The following is a 25,986-nucleotide window of genomic DNA, read 5'->3' on the forward strand; positions in this document are numbered from 1 at the left end:
ATCTCTAAAATTCCTTGGAGGCATTTTCCCATTATTTTGGCTAACAGCACTTGCCTTCCTTTTAGTTACACAAATTTCTGCAGCCAGTCTGAATTGCTCCCCTGAAAATAGGCTTTTCTTTTCTACCACATGGCTGGGTTGCAAATTTTTCAAACGTTTGTGTTCTGCTTCCCCTTAAAATATAAGTTCTAGTTTTATATCCTTTCTTTGCTCACACATACTAGCATAGGTTGTTAGAAGCAGTCAGGTCACATCCTTAACACTTTGCTGCTTAGAAATTTCTTCTGCCAGATACCCTAAATCATCACTCTCAAGTTCAAAGTTCCACAGATCCCTAGGGCAGGGGTACAATACCACCAGGTCCTTTGCTAACACATAACAAAAGTAACCTTTGGCCCAGTTCCCAATAAGTTCCTCACTTGCATCTGAGATCTTGTTATCCCAAACCTCATTGTTCATATCATTAACAGCATTTTGGTCATAACAGTTTAACAAGTCTCCAGGAAGTTCCAAATTTTCCTTCATCTTCCTGTTTTCTTCTGAGCCCACCAAATTCTTCCAACCTCTGCCTGTTATCCAGTTCCAAAGCTGCTTTCACATTTTCAAGTATCTTGATAGCAATACCCTACTCTTCAGTACCAATTTTCTGAATTAGTCTGTTCTAAATACCTGAAACTCGGTAATCTACAAAGAAAAGAGATTTAATTCACTCACAGTTCTGCAGGCTGTACAGGAAGCATTGGGGCATCAGCTTCTGGGGAGGCCTCAGGGAGTTTCCTGAAAAGTAACAATTGCTACCATTTAGTGAGTGCCAACCATGTGCCACAAACTGTTTTCAGTGTTTTTATACATTGACTTAGTTACTCCTCATAATAACACTATTATTAGCTCCATTTAACAGCTAAAGAAATGGAGGCACTGGGCATGGTGGCTCACACTAGTAATCCCAGCACTTTGGGAGGCCGAGGCATGAGGATCACTTGAGCCCAGGAGTTCGAGACCACCCTGGGTAACATAGTGAGACCCTGTCTCTACAAAAAATATTTAAAAACTAGCCAGTGTGGTGGTACACACCTGTAGTGCCAGCTACTTGGGAGGCTGGGGTGGGAGGATCCCTTGAGTCTGGGAGTTCAAGGCTTTAGTGAGCTATGATTGTGCCTGCACTCCAGCCTAGGCAACAGAGTGAGACCCTCTCTAAAAAAAAAAAAAAAGAAGAAAGGAAGGATGGATAGAAGGAGGGAAGGAAGGAAGGGAGAGAGGGAAAGAAAGAAGAAAAGAAACAGAGATATAGTAACTTGTCCAAGATCTAATAAATGACAATGCCAGGATTTTAATGCAGGTATCTGGTTTCATAGTCCACACTCTCAGGTATTATGCCAGATTGCCTCCTCAAGGAAGGAGACAAAAGTTCTTAGCTATCTAAGAAGCAAACAACTGCCAGTGAGGGTTCGGGAGATGACAGGGCTCTCAGTTGTTTATTGATTATTGTGCTTACCAGAGACAATAGAAATAGCCAGCTACAAAAAGACTATGGCAGATGTCATGGTGACATTCCCATCCCACAGAATATATAAAGGCAGCAGGCTTTGAAAAGGAAAGGGACCTAACTCACACTTATTAGGATGACTACTATCAAAACAAACAAAAACCAGAAAATAACAAGTGTTGGCAAGAATGCGGAGAAACCGGAACCCTTGTGCACTGCTGTGGGGAATGTAAAATTGGACCACTATGAAAAACAGTATGGTGGTTTCTCAAAAAATTAGAGTTACCATATGATCAATATTTCCACTTCTGGGTATATACCCAAACGAATATTCATGTATATTCATGTTCATAGCAGAATTATTCACAATATCTAAAAGGTGGAAATAAGCCAAGTGGCCACTAATGGATGAATGAATAAACAAAATGTGGAGTATAATGCAATGGACTATTATTCAGCCTTAAAAAAGAAGAAAATTTTGATACATGGTATAACATGGATGAACCTCGGGGACACTATGCCAGTCACATAAGAACAAATATTGTATGACTGTACTTATATGCAGTACCTAGAGCAGTCAAATTCACAGAGGTAGCAAGTAGAATGGTGGCCGCCAGTGGCTGGAGTGAGGGGAGTTTCTGTATAATGGGCACAGAGTTTCAGCTTTGCAAAATGAAAAGACTTCTAAGATGAATGGTGGTGATGGTTGTACAATGTGAATGTACTTAATGCCACTGAACTAAACTGTACTTAACACACTTAAAAATGGTTAAGATGATAAATTTTATATTATGTATATTTTACAATTTCAGAAAATGATTTTAAAAAGTAAAACTAAAGGGTAAACTATTTTGTCAGTAGGAATAAACCATAGGAGGCAATTGGAAATGACTTCTAAGCAGCCCCCCTTACCTCCAAGTACACTGCACTGCACACCAAATGCATCAGAGTCTAAGCAGCGCCATTTTGGTAGTCCAAAAATCACAACTCCCAGCATCTCCCAGGAAAGCTTCTGCAGACCATTCTGGAAACTGCCACTTTCTGTGCCTCCTCTACTTCAGTGGGTGCTACCTTCTAGAGACCTTAAGACCTGGCTGCTGGGTGCAGATGCTCCACCTTCACCCATTAACTTCAAAGTACAAACCCAAATGACTGGACTTCCTTTTCCTCAGGCCCAAATATGCAATCTGCATGCCAATTCGCTCGTTACAAAAGCAAAGCTAACGATCAGGTTTTTCTTCCCCTAAATGAGAGGATCTTTACAGAGCCGATACATACTCAAAATATAAGATTTAAAAAATGAAGCTTTAATTCAGACACCTGACTTCACCAGGCCCTGTCAGGAGAAGGAAAGAAAAATCCAATGCCAATCTAGGAAGGTACCAACAAAGGAATACGGTTTCAGCAGCTTTCAGGTCCCCAAGGAACAAGTTCTCCCTCTTGTGGCCATGATAGAAACAGCAGTTCAACAAGTAGGTTTCAGCCAATTTTTTTCTTCCACTAATTCTGTTAGGTCAGGTATTCAGAGAGGACAGAGTGGGAATGGCTTGCCTCTGCTACATGATGTCTGGGACCAGAGCTTGGGATCAATCAACAGCTGGTGACTGGAATCACCTGGAGGAATCTTTATTTATAGGTCTGGCTGTGGATGCTGTCTGTCAGCAGGGACCTTAGCTGAGCTGTAAGCCAGAATTCCTACGTGTTCTTTCCACAGGGTTTCTTTGCGTGGACTACTTTGAGTTTTCTCACAGAGTGATGCCTGGGTGCCTGGGTTCCAAGTGAGCATCCCAAGGAGCAAGGTGGAAATGCCTCTAGCCTCAGAAGTCACGCAACGTCATTTCTACCATGTTCTCTTAGTTGACATGATAAAGTTCTGCTCAGGTTCAAGAAAAGGGAACACAGACCCCACCACTCAATCGGAGAACTGTCAAGGTCAGACTGCAAGAACAGTATGTGAGATGGGGTGTTGCTATTCACTTGGGGTGCTTGGCAAAATATTACAAAAAAATTTAGGGAAGTTGTAGATTATAGTCTCAAATCTTTTGGAAGGCCAAAAGGTTTTATTGAGGCAGGTTGAAGGCAGCTGCCATTAACATTAGCAAAGGAAAGAGAGACTGATTAAAGGCCTTACCCCACACCTGTTTGTCTCCACTCTGTTTACTCACACAAACTGTGTGCTGGGTGGTCTCTCTGGGGAAGATCAAAGGGGAAGTACCTGCTAATAGCATTTACTCTGGGCCCCAGAACCTAAAGCTTTCACCAGTTGTAACACCATTCTCTTAACCATGTTAATTATCCACAAGTGTGTTAACTTAGAACCTCTGTTGTAAAATCTTAAGGGAATAAAGTGTGAATGGAGAGAGGGTCTGGGTCGACTGGTTGCATTTCACCCTCTGAAAGCAGCCAACAGCCATCCCTAGCCCACTTGAAACACTGTAATGGTGTGAGAGTGCATTCATTCATCTGCTGTTGAGTCAGGGTCTGCAGGTCAGACTTCTGCAGGTGGTGACCGACATCTCAGGTGGTGACCCCAACGTGATCAAGGGCACAATAGGGGATACTGGTGGCCGTCTTTGAAAAACAATCTACCACATTGCTTACCTGGTTGGTCAGTGCTTCACTTGTGGCGGATACTTTCTGGTGGACACACACATGTGCTACAAAGATACACACATTGGCCGGGCGTCGTGGCTCACTCCTGTAATCCCAGCACTTTGGAAGGCCGAGGTGGGCAGATCACCTGAGGTCAGGAGTTCAAGACCAGCCTGGCCAACATGGTGAAACCCCATCTCTACTAAAAATCCAAAAATTAGCCGGGCATGGTGGCACATGCCAGTAATCCCAGCTACTCAGGAGGCTGAGGCAGGAGAATTGCTTGAACCTAGGAGGCAGAGTTGCAGTGAGCTGAGATCACACCACTGCACTCCAGCCTGGATGACAGAGTAAGACTCTGTCTCAAAAAAAAAAAAAAAGATACACACACTTTGTGCCCACTCCTTTAGGTCCCTCCACATGCCTCCTCCTCAGATCTCTTTATTATTGAACTTCAAATATTCTATCTTGGAGACCTTTCACCCAATCAACCACAGCATTCACTGTTGCCAAGGCCCTACATTTACACTGACCTCAGACTACTCTCTCTATTCAAAGGAGATGAATGCATGTATTGAAACTGCCTACCAGGATTCTGTTCACCTCTATCCTTTAGGACTCCCCCGAGTGACTGCAATGCAGTAGCAATCCATTTTCCGATCTATCAACATACTAAGCTTAACCAGTTTTGTGTATTTTCATCCAACATTATCAGCTGGTCATACCATGAGGACACAGGTGTGAGCTGAGGAACACAAAAGGCAAGGAACTCTGAGCCATCTGTTCACGTATCTTGCAACTTTTGGACTTGCTTAGATGTGCTCCCACGTATGCCATTTCATTGTTCAGTGGATTGTTGCTATGAGCACCCAAGCTTACAATACCCAGTTCCTGAAGGGCAGCTCTAGTCATACAGTCATTTGATATTCCACAGTCAAGTGCCTGTTTCTGCTAGGACTCAACCTTTTTCTCACAGCTGCTTTTCAAACGGTTTGGCTGAAGAAGGTAAAGCTGTACTAGAAAATCCTTGGAGCATGCACTATGATTCTCCCTTTAGGACCTGCTGGAGATCTCATCATTATCTATCACCCAGCCCTTCTGGATCTGCCACATCACTACGGCTTGAGTGGCAGGGTGGCCTGTGCCATAGCCTAGACCTGCTGCTGAGCCCTCCCTTGTCAGGATCCTACTCAAAAATGGCAGCCTTTTGAGTCACCTGATAAATGAGCTAGAACACTATTTCCAAATGTGGCATACATAGCTATCTGCACAAAATACTGTTTCTCTTAGTGGAAGATGAGAGATACAAAAAATTTACCTTTACATTGAAGGGGATACCCAGGCATGCCTCATATCACCAAACTTCTAAAAAGATAATGTTGCAGGCCCTGAACATTTGTAATTTCTCTCTCATCCTTTGGTGAGGTATGGCCTCTGATTTATTACCTTTGCCAAGGAGTAAGGGAGAGGGATACAGTTTCAGAGGTTTCCATGTGGCCCTTCCTACCATAGTAGTTCATACTTCATTGATCAGAGGACCAACGTAATGGTTCTATTAACTGCTATCACAATTATGCACACAGCAACTGGGGAATGACCGTAAGTTTATGGAGCCATGACAGCTAGTATGATACAGATTAGAACAAGTATCCTATCACCCAGCCACTGCATGCCCCATTCTAACAGGGGTTTATGGTGCACCTTAGATTCCCTGATATCAATGTAGTTCATCCTGTATCTGACAGCCTTTGAAAGAGCTAGGTAATCCCAATTTCTCCAGTGTATGGTTCCTTTGAAAAAAATGGCCATAGGTTCCTGTGGAAAAAGTATGGGTAAACACTGCATGTATTTGTGGTATTGCAAGGGCCCTTCTTCAAGGGGATCCAGATTCTCTTTAATTGATGAGCTCTGGGTTTCCAAATTGACTCATATCTGGAAACTGGTCCAGAGATCACACTGTTCCATTTTGGCAGTTGACATTTGCCTTCTGTTCACCAGCTCAAGTTCATTGTTGTTGCTGTTATATAATTCAATCAACACTTTTATTAGCTTCCTATCTATCTTGCCCCTAGGAATATCATAGTCTATGGAACACCACAGATATCCTGAATGTCAAGGATCCCTGACTGTAATTACATCCATTTTGCTTCTGGTGATTCAGCACTGCCAAATGCCTTTGCTATTCTAAGATTCCATGGTACCTATTGATACTAGGGTATCTCCTACTGTCATTCCTAGTCTGCACGGGGCAGTCACCATTGAGCTTCCCAGCCAATCAGTACTCCATCAGTACTGCAATCTTAGTGCTTTAGTGAAAAGATTGTCCTCTGGCCCACCCAGGGAAAAAAGTGTGCTGACAGGTTCTTTGGTCTTAAAAAACAAATACATTCTAAAAAAGCCCAGTGCTCTGAGACTTCTGACTCTTTCCTTAATAATCTGCCAAGGCAGTTCTGACATCTCCATCTCATTTACCACAGATCACCATTGTGCCTAAGCTTCACGTTACCTCACAAAATGGTTGGTTCCTGCTGACATACAGAAAACCTATAGCTTTTCTCATGAATAAGTGATACTCTCCTGCAGTAGGTACTATACTTTCCATGCTATCTATGCTGAGATCTAACCCTAGTCATTGGTGAAGAGGAAATAAAAAGAGGTGAAAGCAGATCCTAAGACAACAAAAACATCATGTTTGTGAGGTGCTCAGAGAAGGAAGCTATCCCCATGATGGAAATGGTCGCTCACAGCTGCAGAGAAGCTCAGGCACAGGTCAAAAGAAAATGGAGTAGGTTATCAATCATACTGCTTCAAAGTCATAATGAAAGAAGAGAGTCGTATGAAAAAAACCAGAAGGATTTAATAAAATCCAAACCTTTATATACATACATGTAAATCTTTACACACACACACACACACACACACACACACACACACACAAATCTTTCCAGGAAATTCCACCAAGCAACCAGAATTGGGAACCACTGCCCTAAATTATTGGGTTTCAAAATTCATTGAGAAAATAGAAGTCACAAGATAGAAATGGCCTCATCGTCCTGCCATCCAGGAAGCTTCTGACAATGAGGTGACCCTGCTCCTATCAGATGGCATCTCCTCCATGTGGCTCTGAATCTCCATCTGTTTCCCCTTTGCAAGAACCTGACTCTTGTAATTATTCCCCTTTCCTTGACTCTCAGCAGTGAACCCTTGTCTTGGGACTACTCTTCTTTCTTGATTCAAAGGGATCACATTTGCCTGGCTCTACTCTTCCCTCTGGCTATTTTCTGCTGGGCTTTTTGGCCTCTCCTCCTATACCTGACATCTAAAGAGTGGAGGCCCAGAAACTCTTTTCTGTTCTCTATACTGTCTCCCTAAGTAATCTCACCCAGTCCCACTTCTCTTCATCTCCACTTCTACTATCAAAATCGAAGACACTGCTATCTCGCTTTGATGACTGCAAGAGCCTCCAATCCAATCTTTCTGTTTATGCTATTACTACACATCATCCAGCTAAAAAACATAAGCAGATCTCACAGTCTAAAAATTCCCCAATGGTCCTAGCCTTCTGTCCTTTTGAAGATACTGAAGTATATACCCTGGGGTTCATCATTGTATGCCAGAAAAATTTAGGACCTGGACACACGCGAGGAGTTTAGGAGCGGAGGTTTAATAGGCAGATGACAAGAGAAAGAGGTCTCTCTCTCTTTCTCTCTTTTTTTTTTTTTTGAGACGGAGTCTCACTCTGCCATCCCAGGCTGGAGTACAATGCATGATGTTGGCTCACTGCAACCTCTGCCTCCTGAGTTCAAGCGATTCTCCTGCCTTAGCTTCCCCAGCAGCTGGGACTACAGGCACATGCCACCACACTCGGCCAATTTTTTAATTTTAATAGAGACGGGGTTTCACCATGTTGGCCATGCTGGTCTCGAACTCCTGACCTCAGGTGATCCACCCGCCTCAGCCTCCCAGAGTGCTGGGATTACAGGCATGAGCCACCACTTACAGCCTCTTCTTTATATAGAGAAAGGGGTCTCTGAATAGAAAAGACAGGCTGGTGGCAAATGCACTGAACTTTCTAGTCTAGCTTGAGGAGGCAGTGTCTTATCTACATAGGGCTCATAGATTGGTTCAACCAAGTATGATGTTTACATAGCACATGGGGAAGGTTGATCGCTCCACTCTAATCTTACTATGCAAATGGACTTTCCAGTTGATGGGTCCCATCTTCTCCGCTCTTTGCAGTACATTTGGCTGGCAGAGAAGGGAAGATAGAGGCGCCATTTGAACATGTCTAGTCCTTAGGTACTTTCATTCATGCAAGCTCCCAGCATTCATTCATGCAAGCTCCCAGCTTGCAGGCTGCTCTTTGTTAGGAAATGATTTGGGGCTGCTTTTCATTCAAAATTAAAGCCTTACTGAGGACTCCTATAACCTTACTATCTGCCTAAGTAATTTCTTCTTAACTTCTGTATCACTTTGTGAGGCTAGTTCTGGGGTACATCCTATTTTTTTCAGAGGGTCTCCAACAGGATAAAGAGCCAGTTATTGTCTATATCAAACCCAGTTTAACATCAATCCTTCCTTCTTTGTCTTATTCTCTCTGCCTTTATTCTTGTATTCTGAGATCACCTCCCAAACAATTTGCATCCATGCTTTTGTCATAGGCTCTGCTTTGAGAGGAATCCTAAGTAGGCAGTCATTTTATCAGTTGGGATCCTATCATGCAAAAGATGACCCATTTAAGCTGGAAAACTAAAAATAATTTAGTAAGGGGAGTATTTCTGAACATGAGGTAAGACTAGGGAAATGAAACATGGTGTAGAACCCTAGGACTAGTAATGGTAGGCAGCAGTCACCGCCCCTAAGTCTGAAGAGGCAAAGGCAGTAAGTCGTTACTAGACTCAGAAGAAAGAATTGAGGAGAGCTGCTGAACTAGAGCTCTGGCTTTCAGTAAAGGGACCAGCATCAGGACTCAAGTGAAACAAGGATTCTCAGGTTGGTGTCAATGTCAGCCTGAGAGTGATCACTTCCTTAAATCTGGCGTCCTAGGCCTCTGCTCACCTCACCCTAGTCCCAGCACAGTAATCTCATGAAGTTATAATTAGATGAATTAAGGTATAAGAGGCTTACAGAGAGATCTAGAACATGCTGTTGTTGGTATTGTTACTACCATTATTGTCTACGTAATGCAAAAGTTTGAACATGTCATGATGGTTCCTGAAGTACACTTACAAACTAGGCTTACTGCCTAAGAACCTCTGCCCTGATTAAGACCTTTTCATTGTGTGGTGAGCATTCACAAAACAGCCTTCAAACTTTACTGCCCTCTTACTAATTCAGTTATTGCCAACCTTTAACATCATGGCATCCATAGAAAATGGTGATATTTGTACAACACTAGAGTGAACTGATGATGTTGCCCTCAAACTGAAGCAACTGGCCCAAGGTCACTGCTTCCTCCAAAGACTGTGGGGGGTCAGTCTTTGGCCCCTCCACACCAGGTGGGAAGCTCTGCTCAAATCCATTATCCATCCTGCACAGTAATACCAATTTAGCTTTCCTAAAACAATACTTCCATCATGTCCTTTGCCTCTAACAACAAAACTCCAGAGTCTGAGATTCAAGATTAAGGCATGGAGTTGGAAGAGACCGCAGGACTCATGTAATTTCTCCCATTTATTTTACAGGATCACAAAGAAAGGTCCAGCAAAGTTAAATGACTTATTCAAAGCAACATTCCAATCTTTCTTCCAAGGAACTAGCATTTACCCTATCCATGTGTGCCCACAGACATCCGTTTTCAAGTGCTACCTCTTTTATGAAGGCTTCCCAGTTCACCCCATCGAGAAATTAACACTTCCTCCTCTAAACTCGAATAGTACTCATTCAAATACTGAACAGTAAGAGGGAGCAGAAAAAGACCTAATAGCTATTTCAGCCTGAGCTTCCCTGTGTTAGATGATATGATCAGATACTGGAGAGTATGGTTTTACAATACACTGATTTATAAAGCAGGATGCCAATTCACCAATAACTAATTCACTAATAATAGAACAAACAGAACAGAAATGGTTGCTACAACTTAGGTTGGCTATTCAATATAATCTGGGGTCAGTAAACTTTTGTTCTGTAAAGTCAGAGTGAATATATGAGAGAATAAATAATAAATAGTAAATATATGAGGGCTACAAGCAGTCTCTGCTGCATATTTTTCTTTACCTTTTTGTTGTTGTTGTTGTTGTTGGTTTGTTCTGTTTCTTACAATGCTTTAAAAATGTATATCTAAAAAAAATGGCCAGACACGGTGGCTCACTCCTGTAATACTAACACTTTGGGAGGCTGGAGTGGGAGGATTGCTTGAAGACAGGTGTTCAAGACCAGCTTGGACACCAAAATGAGACACCGTCTCTACAAAAAACAAAATCAACAACAAAATGACCAAGCATGGTGGCATGTGCCCGTAGTTCCAGCTACTTGGGAGGTTGAGACTAGGTGGGATATATGTAAGACCATTCATAGTTCATGGTACAAAACAGGAATCAATTCCCATGGATGCATAGACTCTCCATAATTTAAATTATGCCAGATGTAATTTTAATTATGGCCATTTTTTTTTTTTTTAGTTTTGCTCTTGTCACCTAAGGCTGGAGTGCAATGGCACCAACTCGGCTCACTACAATCTCTACCTCCCGGGTTCAAGCGATTCTCCTGCCTCAGCCTCCCAAGTAGCTGGGATTACAGGTGCCTGCTAGTAGCTGAGATTACAGGTGCCTGCTACCACGCCTGGCTAATTTTGGTATTTTTAGTAGAGATGGGTTTCGCCATGTTGGCCAGGCTGGTCTGGAACTCCTGAACTCAGGTGTTCCACGCATCTCGGCCTCCCAAAGTGCTGGGATTACAGGAGTGAGCCACGGTGCCCGGCCCACATTTCTTAATTTTGTGATTTACTGCCTGAAAAACTGTCTCACTGTGGTGGTGGTGGTTTTTTTTTTTTTGTATTTCCCAGATTAATAATGAGACTGAACATCTTTGCATATTTATTAGCCATAGCACTTCCTCTTCCACACTGGCATTTCTTATCTTTCTTTTTCAATAATCTATTAATCACGAAAATCTCCTGTCATCTATATTTTTTCACAAAAGCCACATTACTTTTGATCTTTACAGATTATCTTGCATTTGCCACATTTATACATAATGTGCTACCTTTGGGGGTATTTAGGGTGTGCTGATAAAAGTCTAGGCAGTAATGCATTTATAGACTACCTTGAGTTGGATTTACATGGGGTAATTTTCCACATATGGCTAATTCTATGCTCATCAGATTAAGCTTCCCCGGCTTGTCATTTCCGAAGATGCATCCTATTGGAAGTCTAGCCCTTTATTCTCACAAGTTGCATTTCCACTACTATAGGGTGACACCTGAATAAACTCATCTTACTATTCCATGCATGGTACCAGGAACATTGCGTGCTGCTAATGCATTTTGTATAATTTTTATCTCCGTGTATGACGGCCGTCCTGAAAACTACCGTCCACAATTACTTCACAGCTAGCCCCAGCACCTGGCGCCCAGAGGGTTTTCCTAGTCCCTCTCTGCCACTTCACGTTGGGAATGGGACAGGAGGCATTGAGGTCTCTTACCTACAGTAACGAAGCAATGGACTCCCTTATTACTTCGTTTCCCAAATAGGGGGTGGGATACACAACCGAGGGAGTATGGGGAAACAGCTTTCAAGTCTTCGGGCCATTGCGTCTTTCTGTGGGCGAGCCTTTCCAGACCAATGACGTTTTCTTTACTCATATTGCATAAATAGCAGAACTACATTTACCACAAAGACCCGACATTCATGGTCATGGATCCTCGTGCACGGTTTCTAACAGCAAACTGTACAAACGCATTATCTCCGACACACTGACGTAAAAGCGAAAACACACGCACGTGTCTGGGTCTTCTCCCGCCGCGCAAGTTCTTTCAAACTGAGCAGACAAAAAAATCGTCTTCGCATCATGTTTCACACTTTCGACACAACCTTATCGGAAAACATAACACCTAAACAAAATTTTTTGAAATACATTCTCAAAAACGATGACAATCCCTTTTGGCTTATGTTCTTTTTTTTGTCTTTTAGCTTTGGGGGGATTTATTTTGCATTTCCAAACTGCTTCTGCCTGTCGGCGCCTGTGTGGAAACTGTAACGAGTCTCGGAGACGCTTCCGGAGAGGCGGGGCGGAGGCTTGACGTCATCGCCGCGGGGCGGAGGCGACCGCGGGACCGGTCTAGGGGAGGCTCCGCGTGCAGAGACGCCAGCCGCCAGGCTTTGAAGAGAGCTTGAGTCTCCTCAGCCGGACGCCTTCCCCTGTGATCCGCCCACGTCGAGTCCTGAGCTGAGATGGCAGACGATCTCGGAGACGCGTGGTGGGAGAACCAGCCGACTGGAGCAGGCAGCAGCCCAGGTACCCTCTCGTGCCCGCCCTCCCACAGGGCCTCTCGCGGAGCCCTTCCGTGCGCCTCAGCCCTGGCCGCTTCTGGCGGTCGCGGTGTCCGCCCGGCAGGGATGTGCACAGCCGTGTTAGCGCGCGAGCGTCTCGGGGAAAGTGGTGCGAGAGACTTTTTAACATGTGAAACAGACAGCAGATCTGCCTGCCAGCCAGGAGGGACCCTTTCCCAAGCTTGACTTTTTCTTTTCCTTATTTCTTGAGAATGGATAAGGCAGTTTTTGTGAAGAGAGGCAGCTTTGATGGTTAAGGGTAATTCCTGAACTGCTTCAGGGTTAACCTTCAGACTGGGGTCAGAAGCGGGGATTACTGCTTCAGACTGCTTCCATTCAGATCACGACTCCAGTATTCTGATACTGTTTAGCCTCCTTTTCCTCATCTGTAAAATAATGGTAACAATAGTGTCCGTTTCAGAAAGTTGTGAAGATAGTACAGTAATGCTCTTTAGCGCAGTGCTTCACATATAATAGATGTGCAGTAAATGTAAGTTGCTGTATTTCCTGTGGTCATCATCAGTATCATGTAATTTGGAATATTAGAACTGGAAGGAGGCTTAAACAGGGATCATCCTTTGAACTCACTTATTTTACAGATGAGAAACATAAACTAAAGATGTCAAGTAACTTGTCAAGTTCACAAAGCCAGCTCCTCTCAGAAACAATGCTAGAATTCAGTTAACACCATCTCAATAGTTTCTGCAGTGTTTACCAACTCCTGATGCAGTGGGCATTTCATCCCTAAGTAGAATAGCATTAAGTAACCCCCATGTCAGGCTGGCCTTGAACTTTTTAAGTTCCATCACACCTACTATGCAGTTATTGGTTGGTTGGTTGGTTTTTATTACTTCTCAACGTCTGCCACTCTTCTCTACAAGAGGAAACGGGGCCAAAGTTGGATTCATACTTTTGTCATCCCAGGGCCCTGCACATGTTAGACACTTGATACCTATTTGCTGCAAACAATCTTGAAATACTAGTGAAATATCCATTAAAAATAACCAACTTCATTTGTTGCATTGTTTCCAGAAGGTCAAGCCTTCAGGTACAAACTAAGCGATGTCATTTTTAGAAAGGTAGCCGATGTAACGTTTCCTTGATTAAACTTCCTGACTCCTTTGCAGCCCTGTGGTGTTCCACATTTACTTTAATAACTACTCCTCCCAACTCAGATGTTAAAAAGCTCTGTTTATGGTATGATTCAAGAGGTATAGAGACCATTTAAAAAATAGTTGAATTCTGTTTAAGTGGTGAAGGGGATCCCAGTTCTTGATTCTAGTCCTAACTATGTGACTTTTCAGTTATTCATCCTTGGAAGAAAGGCAATCAACATGGATTGAGTATTATGTGACAGGTGTTTTCATAAACATGAATTGATTTAATCGTCATAACATCCTTAAAAAGTAAGTGTTCATTTTTATAGGTGAAGAAATAGAAAAAGTTAAGTCATGTTCTTAGGAACAGACATTGAAGAAGAGGTCTGGGATTTAGTCAAGTGATTGATTTTGAAAGTCACGCTTTTCCCACTACTACTATGTGAATTCTCTGAGTCTTAGTATCATCTGTAAAGAGCCATTACAGATCATCTTTTTCAGGGTTTTAGCAACCAACAGTTTTAAACATTGTATCTAGTAGAACTTTAAATTGCTACAGCCTCCTTCATCTAAGTTGCCAGAATTCTCATGAGGACAGTGTATTGGAGTGCCTAAAATTGCTCTACTTCTTAAGTTCCTTCTAGCCATAAGACTAAGCTTTGAAAATTGCTGACGTTAAATTTATCAGAGGCCTTTGCTTTGTTCACTGCTCCTAAGCAAAGTGTATGCATTTGTTTGAAATCTCATTGATAATTCACTGGCAGTTTGCCTAACTATAATCTGAACGGTGTTTGTAATTCAAAAGAAATCACAGCTGAACCGTTTCAGATTTCCTGATTCTTCTTATGTTGATGGGATCTAGCCTTGATCTTAGAGCTCATGGGTTACACTGCCTTCTTGAAGTCTTTACTTAGTTATTTGATATGGATGTCAAGTACATTCAATTGTTTATTTCAGCCTAAAATATACAAATTATGTTTTATTTTGAAAGTCAAAGAATATGTTAAATCAGAGAAAGGAAAGATAGTTGTAATGGTGCTTCTATTCCTGTTATGGATTTTGCCACCTGCCTATAAAAATAAACATCTTTCACTATCACCTGTTCCCAGTTCACATCCATGTTAGCAAGGCATTGGAAAATTGCAGGCACTTCCAAATACTTGTTGGTTATACATGGTTTATAACACTTATCTAATGTACTTAATTATCGGTTTATTGTCTGTCTAAGGAACTGTACTATTTTTTGGCTGTTGTCATGTCTTCTTAGATGTGGTATGTAACACAAAGTTTTCATGGCTCTTTAAAACCTGTCATCTTTGTGCTAGAGTCCTGCATTGCACTGAAGCTCAACATGGGACCTGGCTCTTTTCTTTTTTTTTTTTTTAATTGTACTTCAGGTTCTGGGGTACATGTGCAGATCATGCAGGATTGTTGCGTAGGTACACACATGGCAATGTGGTTTGCTGCCTCCATCCCCTCATCACCTACATCTGGCATTTCTCCTCATGTTATCCTTCCTCTACCTCCCCACCCACCTCCACTGTCCCTCCCTTGGCCCCCAACAACAGACCCCAGTGTCTGATGCTCCCTCCCAGTGTCCATGTGTTCTCATTGTTCAACACTGGCCTATGAGTGAGAACATGCGGTGTTTGATTTTCTGTTCTTGTATCAGTTTGCTGAGAATGATGATTTCCAGATTCATCCATGTCCCTACAAAGGACATGAACTCATCATTTTTTATGGCTGCATAGTATTCCATGGTGTATTTGTGCCACATTTTCCTTGTCCAGTCTATCATCAATGGGCATTTGGGTTGGTTCCAGGTCTTTGCTATTGTAAACAGTGCCTTTATGAACATATGTGTGCATGTGTCTTTATAATAGAATGATTTATAATCCTTTGGGTATATACCCAGTAATGGGATTGCTGGGTCAACTGAAATTTCTATTTCTAGGTCCTTGAGGAAGCTCCACACTGTCTTCCACAATGGCTGAACTAGTTTACACTCCCACCAACAGTGTAAAAGTGTTCTTATTTCTCCACATCCTCTCCAGCATCTGTTGTCTCTAGATTTTTTAATGATTGCCGTTCTAACTGGTGTGAGGTGGTATCTCAATGTGGTTTTGATTTGCATTTCTCTACTAATCAGTGATGATGAGCATTTTTTCATATGTTTGTTGGCCTCATATATGTCTTCTTTTGAAAAGTGTCTGTTCATATCCTTCTCCCACTTTTGGATGGGTTTGTTTGTTTTTTTCTTGTAAATCTGTTTTAGTTCTTTGTAGATTCTGGACATTAGCCCTTTGTAAGGTGGGTAGATTGCAAAAATTTTTCCCATTCTGTTGGTTGCCGGTTCACTCTAACGATTGTTTCTTTTGCTGTACAGAAGCTCTGGAGTTTAATTAGATCCTATTTGTCTATTTCAGCTTTTGTTGTCAATGCTTTTGGTGTTTTAGTCATGAAGTCCTTGCCTATGCCTATGTCCTGAATGGTTTTGCCTAGGTTTTCTTCTAGGGTTTTTATGGTGTTAGGTCTTATGTTTAAGTCTTTAATCCATCTGGTGTTAATTTTAGTGTAAGGTGTCAGGAAGGGGTCCAGTTTCTGCTTTCTGCACATGGCTAGCCAGTTTTCCCAACACCATTTATTAAACAGGGAATCCTTTCCCCATTGTTTGTTTTAGTGAGGTTTGTCAAAGATCAGATGGTTGTAGATGTGTGGCATTGCCTCCGTTCTGTTCCATTGGTCTGTATCCTGTTTTGGTACCAGTACCATGCTCTTTTGATTACTGTCACTTTGTAGTAATCAGGTAGCGTGATGCTTCCGGCTTTGTTCTTTTTGCTTAGGATTGTTTTGGCTCTGTGGGCTCTCTTTTGGTTCCATATGAAGTTTAAGGTGGTTTTTTCCAGTTCTGTGAAGAAGGTCATTGGTAGCTTGATGGGGATAGCGTTGAATCTATAATTACTTTGGACAGTATGGCCATTTTCACAATATTGATTCTTCCTAACCATGGGCATGGAATGTTTCTCCATTTGTTTGTGCCCTCTCTTATTTCATTGAGCAGTGGTTTGTAGTTCTCTTTGAAGAGGTCTTTTACATCCTTTGTTAGTTGTATTCCTAGGTATTTTATTCTCTTTGTAGCAATTGTGAATGGGAGTTTGCTCATGATTTGGCTGTCAGTCTGTTATTGGTATATAGGAATGCTTGTGATTTCTGCACATTGATTTTGTATCCTGAGACTTTGCTGAAGTTGCTTATCAGTTTAAGGAGATTTTTGGGCTGAGATGATAGGGTCTTCTAAACATATAATCATGTTGTCTACAAATAGAGATAATTTGACATCCTCTTTTCCTAAGTGAATACCTTTATGTATTTTCTTGCCTAATTGCTCTTGCTAGAACTTCCAATACTATATTGAATAGGAGTGGTGAGAGACACATCCTTGTCTAGTGCTGGATTTCAAAGGAAATGCTTCCAGTTTTTGCCCATTCAGTATGATAGTGGCTCTAGGTTTGTTGTCAATAGCTTTTATTGTTTTTTAGATACGTTCCTTTGATACCTAGTTTATTGAGAGTTTTTAGCATAAAGGGCTGTCGAATTTTGTCAAAGGCCTTCTCTGCATCTATTGCATCTATTGAGGTAATCATATGGTTTTTGTATTTGGTTCTGTTTATGTGGTGGATTATGTTTATAGACTTGGGTATGTTGAACCAGCTTTGCATCCCCATAATGAAGCCTACTTGATCGTGATGGGTAAGCTTTTTGATGTGCTGTTGCAATCGGTTTGCCAGTATTTTATTGAAGATTTTTGTATCTATGTTCATCATGGATATTGGCCTGAAGTTTTCTTTTTTTGTTGAGTCTCTGCCAGGTTTTGGTATCAGGATGATGTTGGTCTCATAAAATGATTTGGGAAGGATTCCTTCTTTTCGTATTGTTTGGAATAGTTTCAGAAGGAATGGTACCAGCTGCTCTTTGTATGTCTGGTAGAATTCAGCTGTGAACCTGTCTGGACCTGGACTTTTTTTTGGTTGGGAGGCTGTTAATTGCCACCTCAACTTCAGCCCTTGTTATTGATCTGTTCAAGGTATCAGCTTCTTCCTGGTTTAGGCTTGGGAGAGCGCAAGTGTCCAGGAATTTATCCATTTCTTCCAGGTTTACTGGTTTATGTGCATAGAGTTGTTTGTAGTAATCTCTGATTTTAGTTTGTATTTCTGTGGAGTCAGCGGTGATATCCCCTTTATCGTTTTTTATTGCATCTATTTGATTCTTCTCCCTTTTCTTTTATATTAGTCTGGATAGCGGACTGTCTATTTTGTTGATCTTTTCAAAAAACCAGCTACTGGATTTATTGATTTTTTTTGAAGGTTTTTTTGTGTCTCTATCTCCTTCAGTTCTGCTCTGATCTTAGTTATTTCTTGTCTGCTGCTAGCTTTTGAATTTTTTTGATCTTGCTACTCTAACTCTTTCAATTTTGATGATAGGGTGTCTATTTTAGATCTTTCCTCACTTCTCTGGTAAGCATTTATTGCTATAAAGTTCCCTCTTTACACTGCTTTAAATGTGTCCTGGAGATTCTGGTACATTGTGTCTTTGTCCTCGTTGCTTTCAAAGAACATCTTTATTTCTGCCTTCATTTCATTGTTTATCCAGTTGACATTCAGGAGCCAGTTGTTCAGTTTCCATGAAGTTGAGTGGTTCTAGTTAGTTTCTGAATTCTGAGTTCTAATTTGATTGCACTGTGGTCTGAGAAACCGTTTGTATGATTTCCATTCTTTTGCATTTGCTGAGGAGTGATTTACTTCCCATTATGTGGTCAATTTTAGAGTAGGTGCCATGCAGTGCAGAGAAGAATGTGTATTCTGTGGATTTGGGGTATAGATTTCTGCAGATGTCTATTAGGTCCACTCGGTCCAGATCTGAGTTCAAGTCCTGGATATCTTTGTTAATTTTCTGTCTCGTTTTTCTGTCTAATATTGACAGTGGAATGTTCAAGTCTCCCACTATTATTGTGTGGGAGTCTAAGTCTCTTTGTAGGTTGTTAAGAACTTGCTTTATGTACCTGGGTGCTCCTGTATTTGGTGCATATATATTTAGGATCGTTAGTTCTTCTTGATGCATTGATCCTTTTACCATTATGTAATGCTCTTCTTTGTCTCTTTTGATCTTTGTTCATTTAAAGTCCATTTTATCAGAGACTAGGATTGCAAATCCTGCTTTTTTTTGCTCTCCATTTGCTTGATAAATCTTCCTCCATCCCTTTATTTTTAGCCTATGTGTGTCCTTGCACGTGAGATAGGTTTCCTGAATATAGCACCCCGATGGGTTTTGACTTTTTATCCAATTTGTACCAGTCTGTGTCTTTTGATTGAGGTATTTAGTCCATTTTCATTTAAGTTTAATATTATTCTGTGTGAATTTGATCCTGCCATTTTGATGCTAGCTGGATGTTTTGCCCATTAGTTGACACATTTTCTTCATTACATCGATGGTCTTTACCATTTGGTGCATTTTTTGGAGTGGCTGGTACTGGTTGTTCCTTTCCTTGTTTAGTGCTTCTTTGAGGAGCTCTTATAAGGCGGGCCTGGTGGTGACAAAAGCTCTCAGCAATTGCTTGTCCATGAAGGATTTTCTTTCTCCTTCACTTATGAAGCTTAGGTTGGCTGGATAGGAACTTCTGGATTGAAAGTTCTTTTCTTTAAGGATGTTGAATATTGTCCCCCACTCTCTTCTGGCTTGTAGGGTTTCTGCAGAGAGATCCACTGTGAGTCTGATGAGCTTCCCTTTGTGGGTAACCCAACCTTTCTCTCTTGCTGCCCTTAGCATTTTCTCCTTCATTTCAACCCTGGCAAATCTGACGATTATGTGCCTTGGGGTTGCTCTTCTTGAGGAATATCTTTGTGGTGTTCTCTGTATTTCCTGGGCTTGAATATTGGCCTGCCTTACTAGGTTGGGGAAGTTCTCCTGGATAATATCCTGAAGAGTGTTTTCCTGCTTGGATTCATTCTCTCCGTCACATTCAGGTACACCTATCAAACGTAGATTAGGTCTTTTAACATAATCCCATATTTCTTGGAGGTTTTGTTCATTTTTTTCACCTTTTTTCTCTAATCTTGCCTTCTCATTTTATGTCATTTAGTTGATTTTCAATCTCTGATATCCTTTCCTCTGCTTGATCGATTCAGCTATTGAAACTTGTGTATGCTTCGCGAAGTTCTTGTGCTGTGCTTTTCAGCTCTATCAAAGTCGTTTATTTATTCTAGTTAGCATCTCCTCTAACCTTTTTTCTAGGTTCTTAGTTTCTTTGCATTGGGTTAGCCCATGTTCTTTTAGCTCTGAGAAGTTTGTTATTACCCACCTTCTGAAGCGTGTTTCTATCAATTCATCAGATTCATTCTCCATCCATCTTTGATCCCTAGCTGGTGAGGAGTTGTGATCCCTTGGAGGAGGAGAGGCGTTCTGGTTTTTGGTGTTTTCATCCTTTTTGCACTGGTTTCTTCCATCTTAGTGGCTTTATCTACCTATGGTCTTTATAGTTGGTGACTTTTGGATGGGGTCTCTGAGTGGACGTCCTTGTTGTTGATGTCGAAGCTATTGCTTTCTGCTTCTTAGTTTTCCTTCTAACAGTCAGGTCCCTCTGCTGCAGGACTGCTGGAGGTCCACTCCAGACCCCACTCACCTAGGGATCACCCACAGGGGCTGCAGAACAGCAAGGGTTGCCACCAGTTTCTTCTTCTGTTATCTTCATCCCAGAAGGGTACCTGCCAGATGTCAGCCTGAACTCTCCTTTATGAAGTGTCTTTTTGGGTATATGGGGATCACAGAGTTGCTTGAGGAGACAGTCTGTCCCTTATAGGAGCTCAAGTGCTGTGCTGGGAGCTCAGTTGTTCTGTGCAGAGCTGCTGGGCAGGTACTTTTAAATCTGCTGCAGCGGAACTCATAACCACCTCTTTTCCCAGGTGCTTTGTCCTAGGAAGGTTGGCTTTATTTATAAGTTCCTGTTGTGCTGCTGCCTTTTTTCATAGATGCCCTGCCCCTCACGGAGTAGTCTAGTCACAGTTGGCCAGCAGAGGTGTTGCTGAGCTGCTGCAGGCTCTGCCCTGCACTGTGTGAACTGCCTTGGTAGTGGCAGACTGCCTCAGTAGTGTTGGCACCCTTCCCCACACTGAGCTGGACAGTCCTGGGTCCAGCCGCGCTTGCTGTGAAACTCTCAATCCAGAGCGTTTCAGATTGCTTGTTTTGTTGGGGTGGTACCTGCCTAGTCAGATCACCTGGCTCCCTGTCTCTGTCCCCTCCCTTTCAGTTGTATGGGCGGCTCCTGTCTCCTAGGAGCTCGAAATGGCCGCCCAAACTTGTGTGAGTTTCTGTGCGCTGACCTGGCACCAGCTGAAACCGCCGTGCTGAAAACTCGCGGTGCTTTTCGGCCCGGGAATCTCCTGGTCTGTAGACAGTGAAAACTTGTTTGGAAATGCGGTGAGCACTCACCCTCTGTGCTATTCTCCCTGGGAACTGCACTCCGGAGCTGTTCCTATTTGGCCATCTTGGATTCTCCTCCCCCCAGCTCTTAATTAGTATTAGGTGGATGTTAGCAGAATAAATGCCTATATGTATGCATGTTAGCTGCTACAGAGTATGTAGGTAGACATATAATTTCTTATCCAATCTAGACACTTTTGAGAGTGGAAGCCTCTGCAATTAGAATTTTGCAGGAACTCTCCTGGTCCTTAGGGGGTGTCTAGTCACTCCATTGGTGGCATTTGCAGTCATGGCCCGAGTTAAGACCGCTGGGAGTCGTGGTGCTGTGCAGCCCAGAATGCCTCAGGCATAGGACCCCAGGAATCACCTAATGGCATTTAATATTTGATTTATTTCCTTTTCCCTGTAAACCTTCAGAAACTGTTTGAAGTGACTTATAGTAAGTAATATATTCAGTTGAATCATGATTTGAAAATACTAATGCTGAAATGAGAAGATACGATGTCAGAGATATTAATGTAATTGACCAGTCTGGCTACTTTCTCAGTGTGAAGCTGAAAACTGAGAGAATGTCAATCATTTAACATAGTTTTTATAACATTCTGTAACATTGAGCATGGATTTTGTGACTACAGAAGAGAGCCAAGTGATTCTGCAGTTGAAAATGTCACTTCAGGCCAGGTGCTGTGGCTCATGCCTATAATCCCAGCACTTTGGGAGGCCAAGGCTGGCAGGTCACCTGAGGCCAGGAGTTTGAGACCAGCCTGGCCAATATGGTGAAAACCTGTCTCTACTAAAAAGACAAAAATTAGTCAGGCATGATGGCAGACGCTTGTGTCCTGGCTACTCGGAAGGCTGAGGTAGGAGAATCGCTTGAACCCCTAGGCGGAACTTGCAGCGAGCCAAGATTGTGCCACTGCACTCCAGCCTGGGCTACAGAGTGAGACTTTGTCTCAAAAAAAAAAGAAAAGAAAAGAAAAGAAAATGTCCTTGATCATTTACTCACTGAAGATGAAGAGAATACTGATTGCTTTCCCTTTTTATTTCAATGATGTACCTATTAGATTACCAAGGCAAGTACCCAGTAGGCAGCTAAGTACACAGCCTCAGGGTCAGATCCAGGCTGAGATACAGATTTAGGAATAACTGACATACAGATAGCTTGTTCTTTTTTTCTTTTCCTTTGAGATGGAGTCTCACTCAGTCGCCAGGCTGGAGTGCAGTGGCGTGATCTTGGCTCACTATAACCTCCACCTCCCGGGTTAAGCGATTCGCTTGCCTCAGCCTCCTGAGTACCTGGGACTACAGGCGTGCCGCACCATGCCCAGCTAATTTTTGTATTTTTAGTAGAGACGGGGTTTCACCATGTTGACCAGATGGTCTCGATCTCTTGACCTCATGATCTGCCCGCCTTGGCCTCCCAAAGTGCTGGGATTACAGGCATGAGTCACTGTGTCCAGCAGATGGCTTATTCTTAAAGAGCATGTTCCTAGCAATCTGTAACATTGAGCCTCCATGTCTTTTGAGGAGGGTCTTTCATATGCTTCCCCAACTTATTCTGAATCTTTAATGCCATCTCTTCCCAAGCATCTAACTAGAAAACTGACATGTTAAGACACTTATGTGTACAGTGCCAGGAGACTGCAGATAATAATACCAGCTTGTGGCTGGGAGTGGTGGCTCACACCTGTAATCCCTGCACTTCAGGAGGCTGAGGTGGGTGGACCACCTGAGGTCAGGAATTCGAGACCAGCCTGGCCAACATGATGAAACCCTATCTCTACTAAAAATGCAAAAAATTAGCTGGGTGTGGTGGTGCACACATGTAATCCCAACTACTCAGGAGGCTGAGGCAGGACAATCACTTGAACCCAGGAGGTGGAGGTTGCAGTAAGCCAAGATCACACCACTGCACTCCAGCGTGGGCAACAAGAGCAAAACTCTGTCTCAATAATAATAATAAGACCAGCTTGCATTTGTTGAGCAATTACTATGTGCCAGATACTGTTTTGATTGCTTTATGTGTTCTAGTTAATTTAATCTTCACAAGTACACCGGGGTAGTTACTGTTGTTATCTTTATTTTGTTGATGAGGAAGTTGAGGCACTGGGAGATTAAGTGATTTACCCAATACTATTTCATTGCTAAGTAGGGGAGCTGTGATTCATATTCAGGCAGTCTGAAACTTACATTTTGCATTCTGATTATCAGTGTTAAGTCTCTCATCTCTAAAGGAATAATCCATTATCAGTTTAAAGAGACTCACAATTTAGAAACTCTTTTGTTTATATATCATTATCAAATTGTGTCTATTAGTCTTACAAAGTTTACTCTTTTAAAGAACACTGGTTACTTAGAGCTACAAATAAGCAGCTTTTCCATTTGGGCTTTGAGAACCATTTCTGCCAGTAACACATACCTGATCCAGCTACTGAATTATTCTCCAAACCTGCTTTTTCTCCAGACTTTCCTGTCTTCATAAATTAAACCACCAACTAACCACTTTCACAGAGGCCTACTAGTATTCTGATTTATTCATTTATTTTTTTCAGCCCTGTTGTCACTACCTCCAGAACACTACCTGAATCTTTGTTTGCATTTTTTCTTCGCTCTGCCTCCTTTGGAGTATACACCATCATCCTTATTTGCCTCAACCACTGCCATAAGCTTCTAACAGGGCTCAGAGTTTCCACCTTGTCCCTCACTCAGCAGCCAGAGATCTTTTTAAAAGAACTCAGGCCACATTCCTGCTTAAACCCTCCAATTGCTTTTTCCCTGGCACCTAGAATGAAATTCAGATTACTTACCATGGCTGGTAGCTACCAGGTCTTCTACTGTTTAGTCCCCTGTAGTTACGCTGTCCCACCCACACCGGCCTTCATTCTGTTCCTCAGTAGGCCACACTCATCCTCTCTTAGCCCTTTGCAGTAGCTGTTCCTTTTCCTTTCAGTCCTGTCCTTCTTAACATTAAGTACCCAGTTCAAACATCACCCACTCAGAGAGGCACTTCCTGATCAGGCAGGGAGTCTAGAGTAACTATCTAGGTGTTCTATTATATCATCATATCTATTAAATTATTGTTGTTGTTATTATTATTATTATTATTATTATTATTTGAGACAGAGTCTGTCACTCTGTCCCCAGGCTGAAGAGCAATGGCACGATCTCGGCTCACTGCAACCTCTGCTTCCAGGGTTAAAGCAATTCTTCCTGCCTCAGCCTCCTGAGTAGCTGGGATTCAGGTGCCCACCACCACACCCGGCCTCTATTAGCCGCGAGATGGGGTTTCAATATGTTACCCAGCTTGGTCTCAAACTTCTGACCTCAGGTAGTCCGCCCACCTCAGCCTCCCAAAGTGCTAGGATTAGGCGTGATCCACCACGCCCAGTCTCTATTAAATTATGTTCTTGTAATTCTCAGCAGAGCACTTAGCACCAACTATTATTTTTTCTTGTTAAATTGTTACTTTTTCCCAGCACTAGACTGTTAGAGCTCCATGTGAGCAGGTATTTTGTTTGTCTTGTTTGCTTTAGCTTCAGGGCCTATAGTATCTGGGTATGTAGAAGGCACTCATTAAGTATTTGTTAGTTAACTAATTCTTAGTATTTCATAGTCACATCTTGAAGACTTCAACCTAGGAGATCTTTACCAAAAGAAACTTGATCTGCTAGTAGAGTCGTCAGGCTCCTGTCCCGGCTTTGGACAGATTTGGCAAATGCTGCTTTTCTCTTTTTAAAATTACATTAGTAGTCCTTGTACTGTCTTACTAACATTTTATTGTAACCATATTTGGATTTAAGTTTACAAATTATGTTGGAAAGAAGACAACAGACTCTTGCTTTGTAAATAAGCCTGTAATTTTTACTGGTGACAGCTTTTGTCACCTAGAATGAACGTGCTTATTCTTTTGAGATCACTGAAATGAGCTTTGTAAATATTTTTGTGTAATATCATTTTATGGTATATCCTTCCAATTATATTGCTTTTTCCATGCTGAATCCCTTCTGGAAATGATAGAGTAGGGGAGCACCTTGGATCTTTTCTTTAAACCCAAATATCTAGGTTTTTTTTGTTTTGTGTTTTCTTTTTTCACACCAAAGTTAAAGCTTTACAGTATTAGTTTTACATATAGACAGTCATGCCTTGTAGATGGATGTTGTAAAGCATTGTCTCTACATATAAAATTCAGGCTTGAAATATTTGTAGATGTTAATAACTACACAACAAATGCTTCTGGGAATGTTTTCAAAATCATTTGTCAAGTCTTCATGCCCAAATTAGCCTCGTTTAGACGCTATACCAGAATTAGAGGAAAAAAACATAATCAGCTTATATTACAGGGTTCAATCAAAATGCAAATAGTATTGACAGATATTCAAGGGCAAAACATGGGCAGGATGAATTTAAAAGGCAAGTGGAAGGAAAGAAGGAAGATGCGGGAGAAAAATGACTATGTTATTAGTCATTGTTGTATATTCTATACTTGAAGGCTATAACAGATGGACCCTCAGATAACTTTCATGGTCTGGTTTAATTTACTTTATATAATTTCCACAATTCTTGCAAATGATTAAATGAGTGGTTCTTGACAACAATTATGAACATTTAAAGGTGGTAATTTATACATACTTCCCTAAATTTCATGTCAGGTAGTTCCTGCTGTAATTTGGTAAATGTCCATGAACCTCTTGAAAAATACTACTGATAAATGTGGAAGGCCTGTACATAACTTTCATTTCCTACCTCAGATTCAATAATATATTATTTTGTGGCACAAATCTTTTATCTGTTCTTAATCTGATGTTCCTTAGTTGAACACTTCAGATGCATTCATAGAATTATACATTTT

General features: G+C 41.9%; 1 protein-coding gene and 1 long non-coding RNA gene across 2 annotated transcripts in view; one reads left to right on the top strand and one right to left on the bottom strand.

The window, feature by feature from the left end:
• Positions 1-731: 731 nt before the first annotated feature.
• Positions 732-24,061, bottom strand: LOC105734277 (uncharacterized). Its single transcript, XR_001111464.2, has 4 exons — positions 23,945-24,061; positions 13,383-13,441; positions 11,720-12,953; positions 732-777 (listed from the first exon to the last, which is right to left on the bottom strand). It is a non-coding gene; the product is annotated as an uncharacterized LOC105734277 (long non-coding RNA).
• The window catches only part of CMSS1 (cms1 ribosomal small subunit homolog), a 366,636-nt gene continuing 352,993 nt past the window's right edge, over positions 12,344-25,986 (top strand). Inside the window, exon 1 of the mRNA XM_012477019.3 lies at positions 12,344-12,532. Coding sequence (XP_012332442.1) covers positions 12,469-12,532 — 64 coding nt within the window. The 5' untranslated portion in view covers positions 12,344-12,468. The remainder of the gene's footprint in view (positions 12,533-25,986) is intronic.

The sequence above is a fragment of the Aotus nancymaae genome, unplaced genomic scaffold, assembly GCF_030222135.1.
Source record: "Aotus nancymaae isolate 86718 unplaced genomic scaffold, 86718_ANA_hifiasm-v0.15.2.pri h1tg000011l, whole genome shotgun sequence".
In the NCBI taxonomy this organism is placed as follows: Eukaryota; Metazoa; Chordata; class Mammalia; order Primates; family Aotidae; genus Aotus; species Aotus nancymaae.